Source organism: Cololabis saira, chromosome 3 (genome assembly GCF_033807715.1).
Source record: "Cololabis saira isolate AMF1-May2022 chromosome 3, fColSai1.1, whole genome shotgun sequence".
NCBI classification, from domain to species: Eukaryota; Metazoa; Chordata; class Actinopteri; order Beloniformes; family Belonidae; genus Cololabis; species Cololabis saira.
In genome coordinates, this window is record NC_084589.1 from 24,165,693 (window position 1) to 24,179,969 (window position 14,277).

Genomic DNA, 14,277 nt, shown 5'->3' on the forward strand with positions numbered 1-14,277 from the left:
GACTAATGCACCTGTGAAGGTTTTCATGTGAAGCTGTCGATGTGTACGCACCGAAAGTGAAAGAAGCCAGGAGAGATCTGGGGAGGGCAGAGCTAGAACACATTCATGTTCTCAAGTTCAGGCTGTGGGAAGCTTTTTAACGTGAATCATTTGTTAACTTTGTTATGAATGTATTTCTTCAAAACACCCTTACACAACCAGAAGTGATGTGACAACAGCTCTCTTTTCTTCCAAAGCACATGTGCAGTACCTGTCATCTGTGATAAACAAGAGCAAGCAGCGCATGAAGAGGAAGTATGGAGTTCAGTACATCCTGGATACCATTCGGACCTTCTATAGGTAAACCTTAAGAAGTGTGTTGACTCAAGTCAACACACAACATTAATCATTTCTTTCAAAGCTAACCAAATTTGCACTAGAGTGGTTTAAGCTATTATAAACATAAGCGTTTGGTTTCAGTGTGGAGAAAGATGGCAGCTCCCTGTCTGACGAGAAGCAGACGATTCAGACGTCTCTGTTTGCCTTGCTGAAAGATTTTCTCAAGTCTCCGACGTCCGAGGAGCTTCACAGTGTCCTCGCATACATAATAACCATCAAGGAGGAGCAGCAGGTGATGCACATTTGTTTTAAAAGTTGTTTTTATCCAAAGATGTTTTCTTGCAATCGTCTGACCTTTTTAGTGGGTCAGTTTCCTCCCTTTTTCCAGCTGAACGCTCACAAATCTTCTGAGATTCACATGTCTTTACTCTCAAACTCCTCTCTATAGAGCTTTACTCATCTCTCGCCCGTATTTCTTAGAAGCTTATCAGCTCTGCTCTCTCTGTCAGGTGGTGAAGGCCTTGGATGTGCTCTATGAGCTGCTGAGGAGCAGCCCTCCTCGTGAGCACGTGCAGAATGTGCTGTTGGAGTGGGGCGTGGAGCAGCTTTACTGCTTGCTGCTCACGCCGAGCTTTGGAGATGAGGCCAGAGAGAGAGTGTTCAGGGTGAGAACCAAAGATCTGACTCCTTACCTACTACTGCTCCAATTTAAATGCAGGCTCACTTGGCATCGGTTATCAAAATGGGCAAACTTCCTCTCTGTTTTGCAGGTTTTATACAAAATTCTCAAGAGTGAGAAGGTGTCTGAACGCAACAAGCAGCGCATTAAGCTGAAGGATTTGGGCTATCTGGGCCTTGTTTGCTCCATTGAAGACATTCCTGTGACTATGACCACCGTTCGGTGTCTGTACGAGCAGGTCCTCGCTACAGGTAATAATCACAGACAAGCTTCTTTTATGGGTTTAAAATGGATAACAAACAACATCTGAGGTTTTGTGAACAAACATCAACCAAACCAGAAATAAAACATCCAGTAATCAAACTTAATGTGGACTGATTTTCCAAAACTCTACATGAAATTCTGAACTAAATTACAGATTAAAAGTATTGTATAATTGTATTTGTTGAAACATATAGAAAAAGGAAACAATATCTTTCTTTATTAGGAATAATCAATATCTGTAAGTGTGAGAAAATTGAGTTATCTGCCATCAGGCTGGAAATAACAACAGGAACATCTTAAAAGAGTTTGGATTATATAAATCCACTGCTGAGAGAGCTTGTGTGCAGATGGAGGACACTCAAGTCCATTGTTTTCTTTGCTGGGAGCGGTCAACCAACAAAGATCACTTCTGCCGGGTCACAAAGGAACCTTGAGAAGCGTCTAAAGACTCCTCTCGCATTAGCTGAAGTTTACAGGTCCACCATGAGATACACGGTTAACCACACAGGTATCCGAGGCAGCAACTAGAACAACACGAGTCTCAAAAAGGCCCGGCTTCCTATCTCTAGTCTACTAAAGATCACACAGACAAGCCAGATTGATGTTGGAAAAAGTCTTATGGATAGAAGAAAACAAACTCAACAACAAATAATTACATTATCTAAACTTTCATGGACTGGTCATGGAGGTTGTATCATGGCTTTAGCTTAGCAGCTTTTGTGGAAGGAAGGCTGACTGTCAATGATGGGAAAAATGTATTCTGAGCTATCAAACACTCATGCAGAGCTTCTTATTACATATTTGCACTGTATATCCACAATCACATCAGTCGAGTTAGCATATCAGCCTGTCAGCTCAGCTACAACAGCCCAGATAAACTTGGAATGGGCAAGTAAAAATCCCTACCTTGACTAAATGTTTCCCAATTTCTGGTCTTCGTGACCCTCTGTCCTGCATGTTTTAGATGTTTCCCTGCTTCAACACACCCCATTAACATGATTGGATCTCCAGCTTGTTATCGAGCTCTGCAAAAGTCAGTTCGTTTCCCATTCATTTGATTCAGGAGTGTTGGAGGCAGGAAACATCTCAAATATGCTCGGCACTGGATTGGGAAACACTGTCTTGATTCAACAGAAGTGTTTTTGGAAGGGATCATAAAAAAACAATTTAATGATCTTTATGCAAAAAAGTACATGAAATTCAAAATGATGAACTTTCTGGCATGAGTAAGATGAAGAATGAAGCTCCAAAATTAAAGTGCTTAAATTTAGAGGAGCAACTTTAACTTTTTTCTCTATAAAAAAAAATTCCCAATTACCAGTTTCCACATTATCCTTCCCATAAACAAATTTAATTCTGGATTCGTCTGTTGAAAATACCTCATATTAAATGCGATAAACAGAGTTAGGAAATGCCTGAAATCTTTCATATGTATTGACTACTATTAGTCAATACATAGGAAATCTGATTTGAAAGTCTTGGAACATTTCTGTGCTGTAATGGTATTTAGTAATCACACATAAACTCAGTAAACATGTCCTGGTACCACATAGATGCCAGCCCAAACTTCAGAGACCTCCTGGCCGTGGCCTGTCTGTCCCATCGGGCTGAGCTCACGGTACGACTGGACGTCTGCCGCAAGGTTAGTCTGTTCACGTCGCCCGTATTTCACTAAAACAGTTGTAATCCACTTGTCAAATGTAAACTTTGATCATAAGCAAATGTATCACCTCAGTGACTAACTGATTGTTTTTCTGGTCCCTCTGAAACGACTCCAGCTCTTCCATCTGATCTACTCCAACGAGGATTACGTGAGGCAGCTCGCCAAGCAGCCGGGCTGGCAGGATGTTCTGACCAAGCTCTACGTGAAAGAGTCCTACGGGTCACACATCGCCAGCATCGCAGACTCTGGCACTCACGGCTCTTTTCAACCAAATCACAGACCGCCGCTGCGAAGAGATCAGTCCATAGTCATCGAGGACGCACGCACGGACATCTTCCTGAGCTACCGCAGCTCTCAGGACATGGAAGAGGAGGAGGAGGACGACGACAACGGCGGTCACCGCGACATCTCTGAGGGATTCTCCGACTTGTCCCAGTCGCCTCCCAGTGGAGGTGGAGGCCCGCTGAAAAACTTCACGGATTCCCATCACTTTAAGTCGTTCGATTCAGTGGACCAGGAGAGCAACTTGTCCTCCATCTCTAATGCAGTAGACATTACTCCGTCTCGTCCTGAAGACGAGGGGCGAGACTATCAGCCGCTCTCTCCCTTTGGGACATCGCCCTTTGATTTGGAGTTGGGAGGCGTGGGGGAGACGGGCACACACACCCCCGTGGGGAGTCAGACCAACACGCCGTCTCCTCTGGAGCACTGTAAACCATTTCCACCGCTCAGGCCGAGGAAGAGCTCCAGTTTGTCCAACGTGCTGGATGATGCCAGCTATGGGACAGATCCCCCCACTGGAGATACAATCTCCAACACATCCAACCCTCAGGTACACCTGCTCCTTTACTGCAGATTTCACTAAACCGGGACTCCGTTGATGAGATTAGTTTTTTAATGTTACTGTTTGAATTTCAGCAGACTCCCGAAGAAGAGCTGTGCAACCTGCTGACCAACATCGTGTTCTCCGTGCTGTGGAGCGGCAGAGGTGCTGAGGGAGCCGAGGACGTGGTGTGGAGGGAGAGGGGGCAGGTGTTTTCTGTTCTCACCAAACTGGGCTCCTCCTGCCAGCTAGTGCGCCCCCCCGATGAAATCAAGCGCAGGTCAGTTAAGTAGATTATAAAATGAAATGAGCCTGTGAATTGGTGTTGCAGTGGGAAAACAAGTTTAATCACATTCATCTGAGTATCCTTAGACATTAAGACGTCATGTGGCGATGTATTTAAAGTCTGTTTGCCTCTCTTTGCACCAGTCTTTTGGAAATGATGCTGGAGTCATCGCTGTCGGACTTGAGGGATGCCCAGGGAGTGTCTCTGCCTTTCTGCCCGAGCCTGGTCCGGCTGCTCAGGCTGCTGCAGGACTTCCTGTTTGCCGAGGGCACAGACAACCGAACACTGTGGAGCGAAAAGGTGAAGCCCGATATTCATGTGCCACCGGCCAACGCTATTAAAAGCCCCCGTGCTGGTGACAGTCGGGTGACTCTGACAACACAATGGACCACAAGGGAAATAAGACTTCCTGTCAGAAACTAATATTCTGATATATACATTTTATTAATGATGAATCTAATTAGTAAGCCAAAAAAGGGTAATTTTTCAGCTTTAAAGTCACTAAACAGGCACAAATAATGTTTAACTTGTAAATGCACGGACTGATCTGAGCAGGTGGTGATTGGAATCGGGAATATTGGTAATAATGTTGATATCAATAAGCGTGAATGTGATAAATCTGTTTCGGGAGGATAGGTCCATCACGCCGCTGCTTTGATGATGATGAAATAGTTTATTTGGTCGATCAGTTTCCATTGATAAATACTTAGCATTTCATTTCCTTTTGTAGGAAGGAAATAATAAAAAAAAAGAAGTAAGGAATAAACCGACCAAAAGGTGTAGGCTGAAGCCTGAGCTTATTGTGCCTACCCTTTTCAACTTTGTTTACTTCATAGTACTACAAAAAAAAAAGAGCAAAGTAAACACACATGCAAAACAAGAAGGAAGACAATATATAAATATATAAATATGACAGAAAAAAAAACTAGTAAAAAAAACAAAAAACAAACAGAAGACGGATGGAAGGAGATGGTTGTGTGCCTTATACATTAGGAGTGCAGTGTTTAATTCAACTATGTCAATTAATTTTAAGGATTTCTGGTCAATAAACAGTGGGTTTGTAGGCGAATAATAATCAGACTTGCTAACAGTTCTGATGGCTTTCTTCTGAAGTAAATAGATTGGGTTTATTACCGTTTCATAGTTGTTCCCCCCAGATTTCAACACAATAATTAATGTGTGGGAGTACGAGGGAACAGTATAGCAGATAGAGTGACTTTGTGTTTAGAACTGTTTTCATTTTATTCAGTACAGCAATAGTTCTGGATAATTTCAGCCTTAGGTTGTTTATATGTGATTTCCAATTTAGTTTATTGTCAATTGTTATGCCCAAAAACTTATTTTCAAAAACTCGTTCAGTTCCCCACAGTTTAGACTTTCTGTATGCTGGTAAACCAGATAGTTGTTTCAAAATGTTAGAGTCTGATTTACATATTTTTTTTATTGTGTTGACTTAAAAATAAATAGATAAATAAATAAAAACAGCAATCCAGTTAATAAATATCCAGTGAACATAGGACTGGTTTGAAAACAGTCACTGCTTGTTGTTATGTAGCTTGAACACTTCCCATTAAGGAAAATTAGCAAACCCTGTAAACTAAAGCCTCAAGCTCAAGCTAATCCTTTTGCTTAATCCGTACATTGTTTTGTAATACGATAATCAGAAATTCCTATATGAGGATTTTATTACCAGGTGACAGCTAGGTAGCGAGCTGTTGCAATGTTTATGTTAAACTGGCCCTTGTAGTATGTCTAACTTATTTTGTCTAACTTACAGGTATGAAAGTTTATTATAATTTAACCATGGAAAGAAACTCTTGAGATCTAAAGCCTGTCATCTAGCAAACTTTTATTAGAGGGCAACATTTAGTTCCCAAAATATCTTATATTAGAAGTACGTACTTGTTTCTTTACTGAGTCTTTTTGGATTTAGCAGGTTTCAGGAGAGGTGCAAGCAATTTCTGCTTGAGACCACAGATTTTCAGCAGAGAGCAGCACAAGATCACTTCAAAATAACTGGTTTCTGAAAATAGATAAATAAACTGTGAGCTCCTTTTAAAATAGAGCTGAATCTCTGAGTAGCAGCTTGTGTTCGGGCTCAGGTCTCTTTTTGCAATCCTGTACATTTCTGCTGTGACTTAGTTGGAGCCCAAATGATCACCCAAAGGTGTTTTTTAAGACAGAAATGTGTTATAAGACCACAATTTGATGACTATAAAATGATGTCAAACTATGACACATAAAACCTTCAAGAAATACCCCAGTGTGTCCACGTGGGCTCCATATGGATTAAAAGTGGACTTCTTGGGCACAGAGTGATGATTAAATCAAATGATAAAGGAAATACTCATCAAGTTGATGTTTTAAACTCTTAATAATAAGGACAATAAGAAGCAGTCAGTTGACAGTGTGGGTGTTGTTCAATTAAAGTTATTGGCCTGTGTTAGATACGCTTGCAGAGTCATGGTTAAGCTATATTTAAGGTTCTACGTATTTGCTTCAAGGTGTGGAAACAAGTCTGGCCTTTTCGTTGAGTCCCTCGTTGACAGCCGTTGTTTTATTGCAGATCTTCGAGGGAGTTGTGAACCTGCTGGACAGGTTACAGGCTTGGCATAGCACTCCTGGCAGTCCTGGAAACACCGAGCTCAAAGAGATGGCCCAGATAGGCCTCCGTATCATCACAGGATACATCCAACAGCAGAACTCCCAGGTTAGCTGCACCTACAACTGTAACTGTAAAACATGCCAGCTGTAAACGTCAAATCTTTCTCACCGTTCCTGCCTGTCACCGCACAAATACCTGCAAGATAGATTTCTCCAGATTGTTTCAAAGAGGTTTACAGTTCCTATTTAACCTGATAGGTGAACTCAGATAAAGACAGTTTGCAAATACCAGGCCTTCTATGGGTTTCTTTGCAAAGACATTGCAGTCATTCCTCGTAGGGAGTGTTCTGTATGAAAGGGCAGCTCCTCTTTGAGTTATGACTGCTGCTGCATTAGGATTACGGGATGTTATCCTATATGACCCAACCATCAGGCTTTCTGTTATATGTTGCTGGTTTTGCTCATTTCAAAAGTAGTAGTACCGGACACTGACTCTGAATAACTCTGTAACCATATAATATATACTTTAACTGTGGCCTTGGTACTTTTATTCAAGTAATAAATGAGTATCCCAGTTAGGGTTGCCACCTTTCAGAAATAGAAATAAGGGACGCCCTGATTTCAGCAGCGCAGGAGCCAAAAAAAAAGCCCCAAAACTTCTAAACTGAATAAAAATGTGTTTATTTTATATGAAAAAAATAAATGCTTTGATTTAAAGTTTAAAGTGCTTTAATAGCATTGAACTTGCATGACTGTATAGACAGCCAACCATACTAGCAACTGAAATATCCTCCTATGCTATGTATGTTCACATCAGCCCAGATGTATAATATAGCCTACAGGTGAAGAATATGGTGTAAAAGTTAATTTATTTCCATAATTCAACTAAAATATGGTGTAAAAGTTAATTTATTTCAATAATTCAACTAGAATATGGTGTAAAAGTTAATTTATTTCAATAATTCAACTAGAATATGGTGTAAAAGTTAATTTTTTTAAATAATTCAACTAGAATATGGTGTAAAAGTTAATTTATTTCAATAATTCAACTAGAATATGGTGTAACGGTTCATTTATTTCAATAATTCAACTAGAATATGGTGTAAAAGTTAATGAAAATACGGTACAAATCGTGTCCCGTATTAGTTCAATACGGGACGCAACATTTTTTTCTCAAATAAAGGACAATTCCGTATTTTACGGGACGGGTGGCAACCCTAATCCCAGTCCCTCCTTTGTCTTTGATGGTCTCTTGTGAGAGGTGTAGATCTTAATTAAATCTTAAAGACCAAGTAAAATAACACATTTCTCTTGTATACTTTACTCTCACTTCTAGTTAATAAGGTTATTTGCCTTTTTGCGTGTCTTTAGGTGTGTGTGATGGCATGTTTGAAGCTCCACAGCCTTCTCCAGACGGTGCTGTGTCTGAGCTGGGAGGAGGTGTGTTTCCTGCTGGGGCAGCTCGGCGCTCCCTTGTGGCCGGGAGGGGTAATGGACGGTACCAACTGCAGCCAGTCAGAAACATTCTCCCAGCTAGTGCCCATAGTCCGCACGCTGCTGGACCAGCACGCCGACCCCGTCACCCTGCAGAGCCTCCTCCCAAACCTGCCCATCACCAACGGCAGCACCACCTTTGCTCAGGACCTGAAGGCTTACTGTCACATGCTGGAGTGGCAGAGCTTTTACCAGCAGCAGGTCCGTCTCCGGCTGACTTTGTTTAGTTTAAAATAGCTGTCATCTATATTTTACTTAAGGAGTCTATATAATCTTTACTCTGTATCTGGTCACGTAAACTCAACAAGCCGCTCTCAGATACTCACCCTTCTGTTATTTGTTACAATATCGGCACAGGCAAGATTTTTCTAATCTCATATAGTCCTGGTGAGTGTTTAAGGAATCTAATGCAAAGTTTAAATTAACATAGATAGACTTATCACATACCTAAAACTCCAAGAGTACATGTATATCTTTCTCTCTGACTGACCTGCAGTGTATTTTAGGCAGAGATCAGTTTATGCTTGACCCAAAGCTGACATATTTTACATACTGATGCCAAACAGACATAGTCTACACCCAAAGAGTGTATTTATACCATAAATCATTGCACTGTGTGACAGTGCGGAGTCATAAATCTGTTTTGTTTAGATTACATGTGTATACAAAGCCTGTGATACATTAGCCAGTGTGGCATAACTTCAGCTGCCATGAAGGTTTTAGAACTTGACCAAGTTTTGGCAAGTTTTGTCTCACACTGAATGGACATGTGCCATCTGTTCACAGTTTATTTATAGAGCTTCAATGTTTGCATATAACTCTGTATTTTGAATCCCCTAAAGTGGTAAAACTGTGGTTGGAAAGGGAAAATAGGAGCTAAGTTGAAGCAGTTGCACAACTTTCACATTTGATACAGTAACTTATACTCTTGAATTGGAGTGAAGTTACTGATAATAAACTAAGTATTTATTGCACTGGTTTCACCTTTGCATGATTTTTTTTTTAACACTATTGCTTGTTTTCAGTTTTTTATTAAAATATCTCTCCAGGTGAAGCCCACCATGGAGCAGTACGAGCTGGACACCTTCGGGAGAAGCCACGACATCATGTCCAATTTCTGGAACTCCTGTTTCGATGACCTGATGAGCACAGCAATCAAACTGGAAAAAGACAGATCTGACAGCAAATCAAAGTTTCAGGTTAACGGACTGTTCTCATATGCATACCTCATGCATCCACTCAAGTCGCTGGATCAATTCACAGCAAGAAAACTAAATTAAATTTTTCAGCCCTCTCGTCGGTCACAAACTGTACCACAAAAGTCTAGATAAAATACCTGTTTCACCCCTTCAGATGGCTGATTTCATGTGTCCAACTGTAAACACAGGAGATGATTGTAGATCCCTACCTGAAGAGAGTTCGGAGTGAGAACAGCCGGTACCTGATCTGGCAGAAGCAGATCTCCAGCCAGCAGGGGGCGGTGTGGCAGCACTGGAGGGCCCTCCGCAGGCTCTTTACCAGTGACAGAGGAGCCTGGGCCAAAAGGTGTGATACTATCTTACATTCTTACTCTTGGCTGGCTGCTGTTTGTTGCTGAATTGTATTTCTTTTTTCTTTGTTTGGTGTCAGAGTTCAGCCAGAGGTGAAATGGAAGTTGTCCAATGCAGAGACGTATTCAAAGATGCGTCTCAAACTTGTGCCCGACTATAACCATGATCCCCACAGTGAGGCCAGCGCCTTGAGGGACAACATGGGTATGGCACAGATATTAAAGCTTTTCTTTTTTTTTTTTTTCCTTAAAGTAAAATGGTGGGGTGAAGATTATGTTATTTTTGTTATTATCAGGAGCTGAGAGTCCCCGCAGCTCAGAACCACTCCCATTGGCTGTTGCTAAGGAAGCAAAAGTCAGCGACATGGAGGATGATCAATTAGGGGAAGAGGACCTGGTCTTTCTGGATGACAAGTAAGTCTTAAATTTCTGTCTTGGCTTTTCCAGCATGTCTCTCAAATGAACCATACAGTTTAGTTTAGTTTAGTTTAGTTTATTTTGTTTTGGTCATTTACATTTTAAGATGGTTGCATATACACACTGTATATGTACAGTATACACACAGGTATAAATATATATATTATATATATGTACACTTTTCCTTTTTTTTTTTTTTTTTTTTTTTTTGACCAAAAAGGTATAGGCTGAAGCCTCATGGCTTAGTTTGCCTATCCTTTTCAACAAAGGCAGACTTCAGAAACAAAAGATACTAATAAGAAGAAAACGAAACGAACGAACAAAACAAAGAAAATGAACAAAGAAGAGAAGAAAATAAATGTGGTCACTCACGATTTGAGGATAGCTGCAGGAGGAAAGTTGCATAATTTAGACAGTTTAATATGAAGATAATTTATATTTGTGTTCTATATTTATCCATTATTTTAGATTTATAATTTTTTTTAAATTTATAAATTGAGCTACTTTTTTTTAGTTCCTCATCCAGGCGGTTCCACAGTTTCACCCCTTCGACACTGATACACCTTGACATTTTTTTTGTTCTTGGCCATTTCTGCTCAAAAATGCCATAGCCCCTTAGGTTGTGCCTGCTTTCCCTCACCTGGAACAACTCCAGGATACAATGTGGGAGCATCTGGTTGTGTGCCTTGTACATTGTTATTGCTGTCTTGAATTTGATTAAATCGTATAATTTTATGGTGTTTGACCGGATGAAAAGTGGATTTGTTGGTGCGTAGTATTTAGCATGGTTGACAATTCTGATTGCTTTTTTTTGGAGTAGAAATATTGGATTTATGTTTGTTTGATAGTTGTTCCCCCATATTTCCACACAGTAACTGATGTGTGGAAGTACGAGGGAACAATACAGTATATACAGTGAGTTCTGGTCCAAATTTGCTTTCATTTTGTACAGTATAGCTATTGTTTTGGATAATTTTGATCTTAAGTTATTAATGTGAGGTTTCCAGTTTAGTTTGCTGTCAATTATGATGCCCAGAAATGTGTTTTCATACACATTTGGAAACAAGAGACATGAGGTTTCAATGCTTTCAGAGCGGAAGGAGAGGACGAGAGCCAGAAAGAAAAGCTGGTCCTCTCTGAAGACTGTGAGCTCATCACCATCGTGGCGGTCGTCCCGGGTCGTCTGGAGGTCACCACACATCACCTGTACTTCTATGATGGCAGCAGCGAGAAAGAAGAGACTGAGGAGGGTAAGAAATATGTGACAGTGAAAATAACACCTCAGCGAGGTTTATTGTTCTGTAGCTGTCTGAGGTGACTGACAAATGTGCCTTCTTCAGGGGTTGGGTTTGACTTCAAAAGGCCGCTCTCTCAGCTCCGAGAGGTTCATTTGAGGCGCTACAACCTCCGACGGTCTGCACTAGAGCTTTTCTTCATCGACCAGGCTCACTACTTCATCAACTTCAGAAAAAAGGTGCTGTATGCTTCATTGGGGTTTACTTTATTTGTAATAGCATTGGGGGTGGGGAAACGCAATGTAAAAGTTAATAAAAACGGAATGCAATCATTTCCAAGCTGTTAACTTTTTATTTATTTGAAAATGGTATAAAGACAATATATCGTGTTGAGCTGAGATATTTTATTTATTTATTTATTTATTATTATTATTATTATGTGGAAACAACATGAAAAAGTAAAGAAACAAGTCCATGTTTATCAGTGTTTTAGGTCAACTACATATAGCAGGTAAAGGTAACGGGATACCAGGTGCTGTAGGTTTGAAATATTGTACTCATTCTTGCTTGATTCAAGACTTCTGCAGCTTGGGAACTACTTTTTGGTATTTTTGAATGCAAATGCACTGAATGTTTTCAGTGGACCCAGATACCTGCTCTGAGTAGTTATTTACTCTGATTCCAGTCCAGTTTAAACAACCTTGGGTCCACTAAAAGGGATTTGTTTTTTTTTTGTCTACATAAAATATTTATCTTCTGTCAGTATAAGAGGTGTTTTTGAGCTAATGCAGAGACTTGGAGGTCAGGTTCATTTAAAATTCTCTACTACTTCTATTATTATTATTATTATTATTATTATTATCATTATTATTATTATTATTATTATGATTATGATTATTATTATTATTATTATTATTATTATTATTTTTCTTTTTTTCTTTTTTAATTCTTACATTTAATATGTTTTTCTTTAGGCAATGTTAAAGGAAAGTTCAAACTTTGTAATTGATTTGTGGCATGTCAAATGAAATGTTTTTTTGACATTTTTTTATTATTATTTTTTTTAATTATAATGTGACGTAAAGTGTGTAAAAAGCTCTAAAATGATTTGTCTTTTGTATTTTAGGTACGAAACAAAGTGTACTCAAGGATCCTTGGGCTGCGACCTCCAAACCTGTTTTACTTCGGCTCTCGCTCTCCACAAGAGCTCCTGAAGGCCTCTGGCCTCACTCAGGTGCTTATTTAATATTACGTTGATTCATTGTGCTGAAGAGTGCTATTGTTTGTGCATTAATGCAGTCTGATGTCACCGTCAACAGAAATGGGTGTGCAGAGAAATCTCCAATTTTGAGTATCTGATGCAGCTAAACACCATCGCTGGACGCACCTACAACGACCTGTCGCAGTATCCCGTGGTAAGTGCGCCGCATCTTTTAAAACTTTATCACTCATGTCTGGGGTTGTTTTGTCACCAAAGCTGGCTGACTTGAAGTGTGAAAAGGCATCATGGTTTACTCGTGTGTTCTGTTTCCCTCCAGTTCCCCTGGGTGCTGTGTGACTACACATCTCCCACTCTGGATCTCAATGACCCCTCCGTTTTCCGAGACTTGTCCAAACCCATAGGTGTGGTTAACCCCCGTCATGCGCAAAACGTCAGAGAGAAGTAAGTACTTGAGCTACAGTGTGAATTAGAGGGAATAAAAGGCTGCAGGTAGTATGTGTGATTACCTGACAGAAGTACATTACTAACGAAACAATAAAATACCACTAATTACCAATCAAAAGCATATTTGTAGTTGATTTTTGTGCTATGAGTCAAAATGTCAAGAAGATTTTCCTGTCTGTTACCAGGTATGAGAGTTTTGAGGATTCAACAGGCACCATTGACAAATTTCACTATGGCACACACTACTCTAATGCAGCAGGAGTCATGCACTACATGATCCGCATGGAGCCATTCACCACCCTGCATATCCAGCTGCAGAGCGGCAGGTGGGAACGCCGACTGCTGCGCAGTATATCGTTCGCTTTTGCACTATTCACTGATCTCATACTGCTGTCACTGCTCAGGTTTGACGTCGCAGACCGTCAGTTCCACTCGGTGGCGGCAGCCTGGCAGGCTCGCATGGAGAGTCCTGCTGACGTCAAAGAGCTCATCCCGGAGTTCTTCTACTTTCCAGAATTCCTGCAGAACATGAATGGTAAAGTTTCCCTCCGTTCTTTGGGCAACTTAGGCCCCGTTTACACAGAGCAAAAACGGAGGCTTTTTAATGCGTTTTGGCCGTTCGTTACACGAAAACGGAGCTCAAAGTCACCAAAAACGATCATTTCTGAAAACTCCGGCCAAACGTTTGCGTCTAAACAGAGGAAAACGGAGATTTAGGCTTCAGAACGTCACATTATGAGACAGAAACGTCACCAGCGTCATGAGTGACACCTGTGGTTACAATTAGTTTGTAACCGTCAATATTTTCTTGTATTTTACCTGTTTTATATTCTAACGTCACACTTAAAAGTAACTCCACTTCTCTGTCACTCCAAACGAAAGACTCTTGTTCCGTCTTGGAAGTAAAGCCTGAATTATGGTCCCGCGTTAAATCGACGCAGAGCCTACGGCGTAGGGTACGCGGCGATGCGCGCCGTACGGTGTGCGTCGCCGCGTACCATAACGCGGAACCATAAATCAGCCTTAACTGGAAGTTACACGTGTCATTTGTTGATGTTTTTTCCAGGATTCTGATTGGCTGGCATGACGTTAACGGCCTATTTATGCGGATTCGTGTAAACGAAGAGATTTTGAAAACGATCTCGTGAATTTTTCAAAACGTAGAGGGGGAAATATCCGTTTTTGTAAATACCCGGCTATGTGTAAACGGGGCCTTAATTTCAATTCTGTATTTTTGGAGGTGAATATGATATATAAATGTATAAATATTGAGTTAAGT

At 40.6% G+C, this 14,277-nt stretch overlaps 1 protein-coding gene across 7 annotated transcripts in view; it reads left to right on the top strand.

Moving 5' to 3' along the window:
• The window catches only part of nbeal2 (neurobeachin-like 2), a 39,975-nt gene that overhangs the window by 18,746 nt on the left and 6,952 nt on the right, over nucleotides 1-14,277 (top strand). For 3 of the 7 annotated variants that reach the window (XM_061716715.1, XM_061716722.1, XM_061716719.1), the window contains 21 exons: nucleotides 237-339; nucleotides 460-610; nucleotides 828-983; nucleotides 1,089-1,248; nucleotides 2,815-2,903; nucleotides 3,040-3,756; nucleotides 3,843-4,027; nucleotides 4,177-4,333; nucleotides 6,600-6,743; nucleotides 8,009-8,332; nucleotides 9,157-9,330; nucleotides 9,519-9,676; nucleotides 9,761-9,885; nucleotides 9,977-10,094; nucleotides 11,190-11,347; nucleotides 11,438-11,571; nucleotides 12,459-12,566; nucleotides 12,652-12,747; nucleotides 12,871-12,995; nucleotides 13,184-13,324; nucleotides 13,403-13,533. In XM_061716715.1, coding sequence (XP_061572699.1) covers nucleotides 237-339; nucleotides 460-610; nucleotides 828-983; nucleotides 1,089-1,248; nucleotides 2,815-2,903; nucleotides 3,040-3,756; nucleotides 3,843-4,027; nucleotides 4,177-4,333; nucleotides 6,600-6,743; nucleotides 8,009-8,332; nucleotides 9,157-9,330; nucleotides 9,519-9,676; nucleotides 9,761-9,885; nucleotides 9,977-10,094; nucleotides 11,190-11,347; nucleotides 11,438-11,571; nucleotides 12,459-12,566; nucleotides 12,652-12,747; nucleotides 12,871-12,995; nucleotides 13,184-13,324; nucleotides 13,403-13,533 — 3,654 coding nt within the window. The remainder of the gene's footprint in view (nucleotides 1-236; nucleotides 340-459; nucleotides 611-827; nucleotides 984-1,088; nucleotides 1,249-2,814; nucleotides 2,904-3,039; nucleotides 3,757-3,842; nucleotides 4,028-4,176; nucleotides 4,334-6,599; nucleotides 6,744-8,008; nucleotides 8,333-9,156; nucleotides 9,331-9,518; nucleotides 9,677-9,760; nucleotides 9,886-9,976; nucleotides 10,095-11,189; nucleotides 11,348-11,437; nucleotides 11,572-12,458; nucleotides 12,567-12,651; nucleotides 12,748-12,870; nucleotides 12,996-13,183; nucleotides 13,325-13,402; nucleotides 13,534-14,277) is intronic. The other 4 variants (XM_061716717.1, XM_061716725.1, XM_061716716.1 and 1 more) reach the window with 3 other exon arrangements.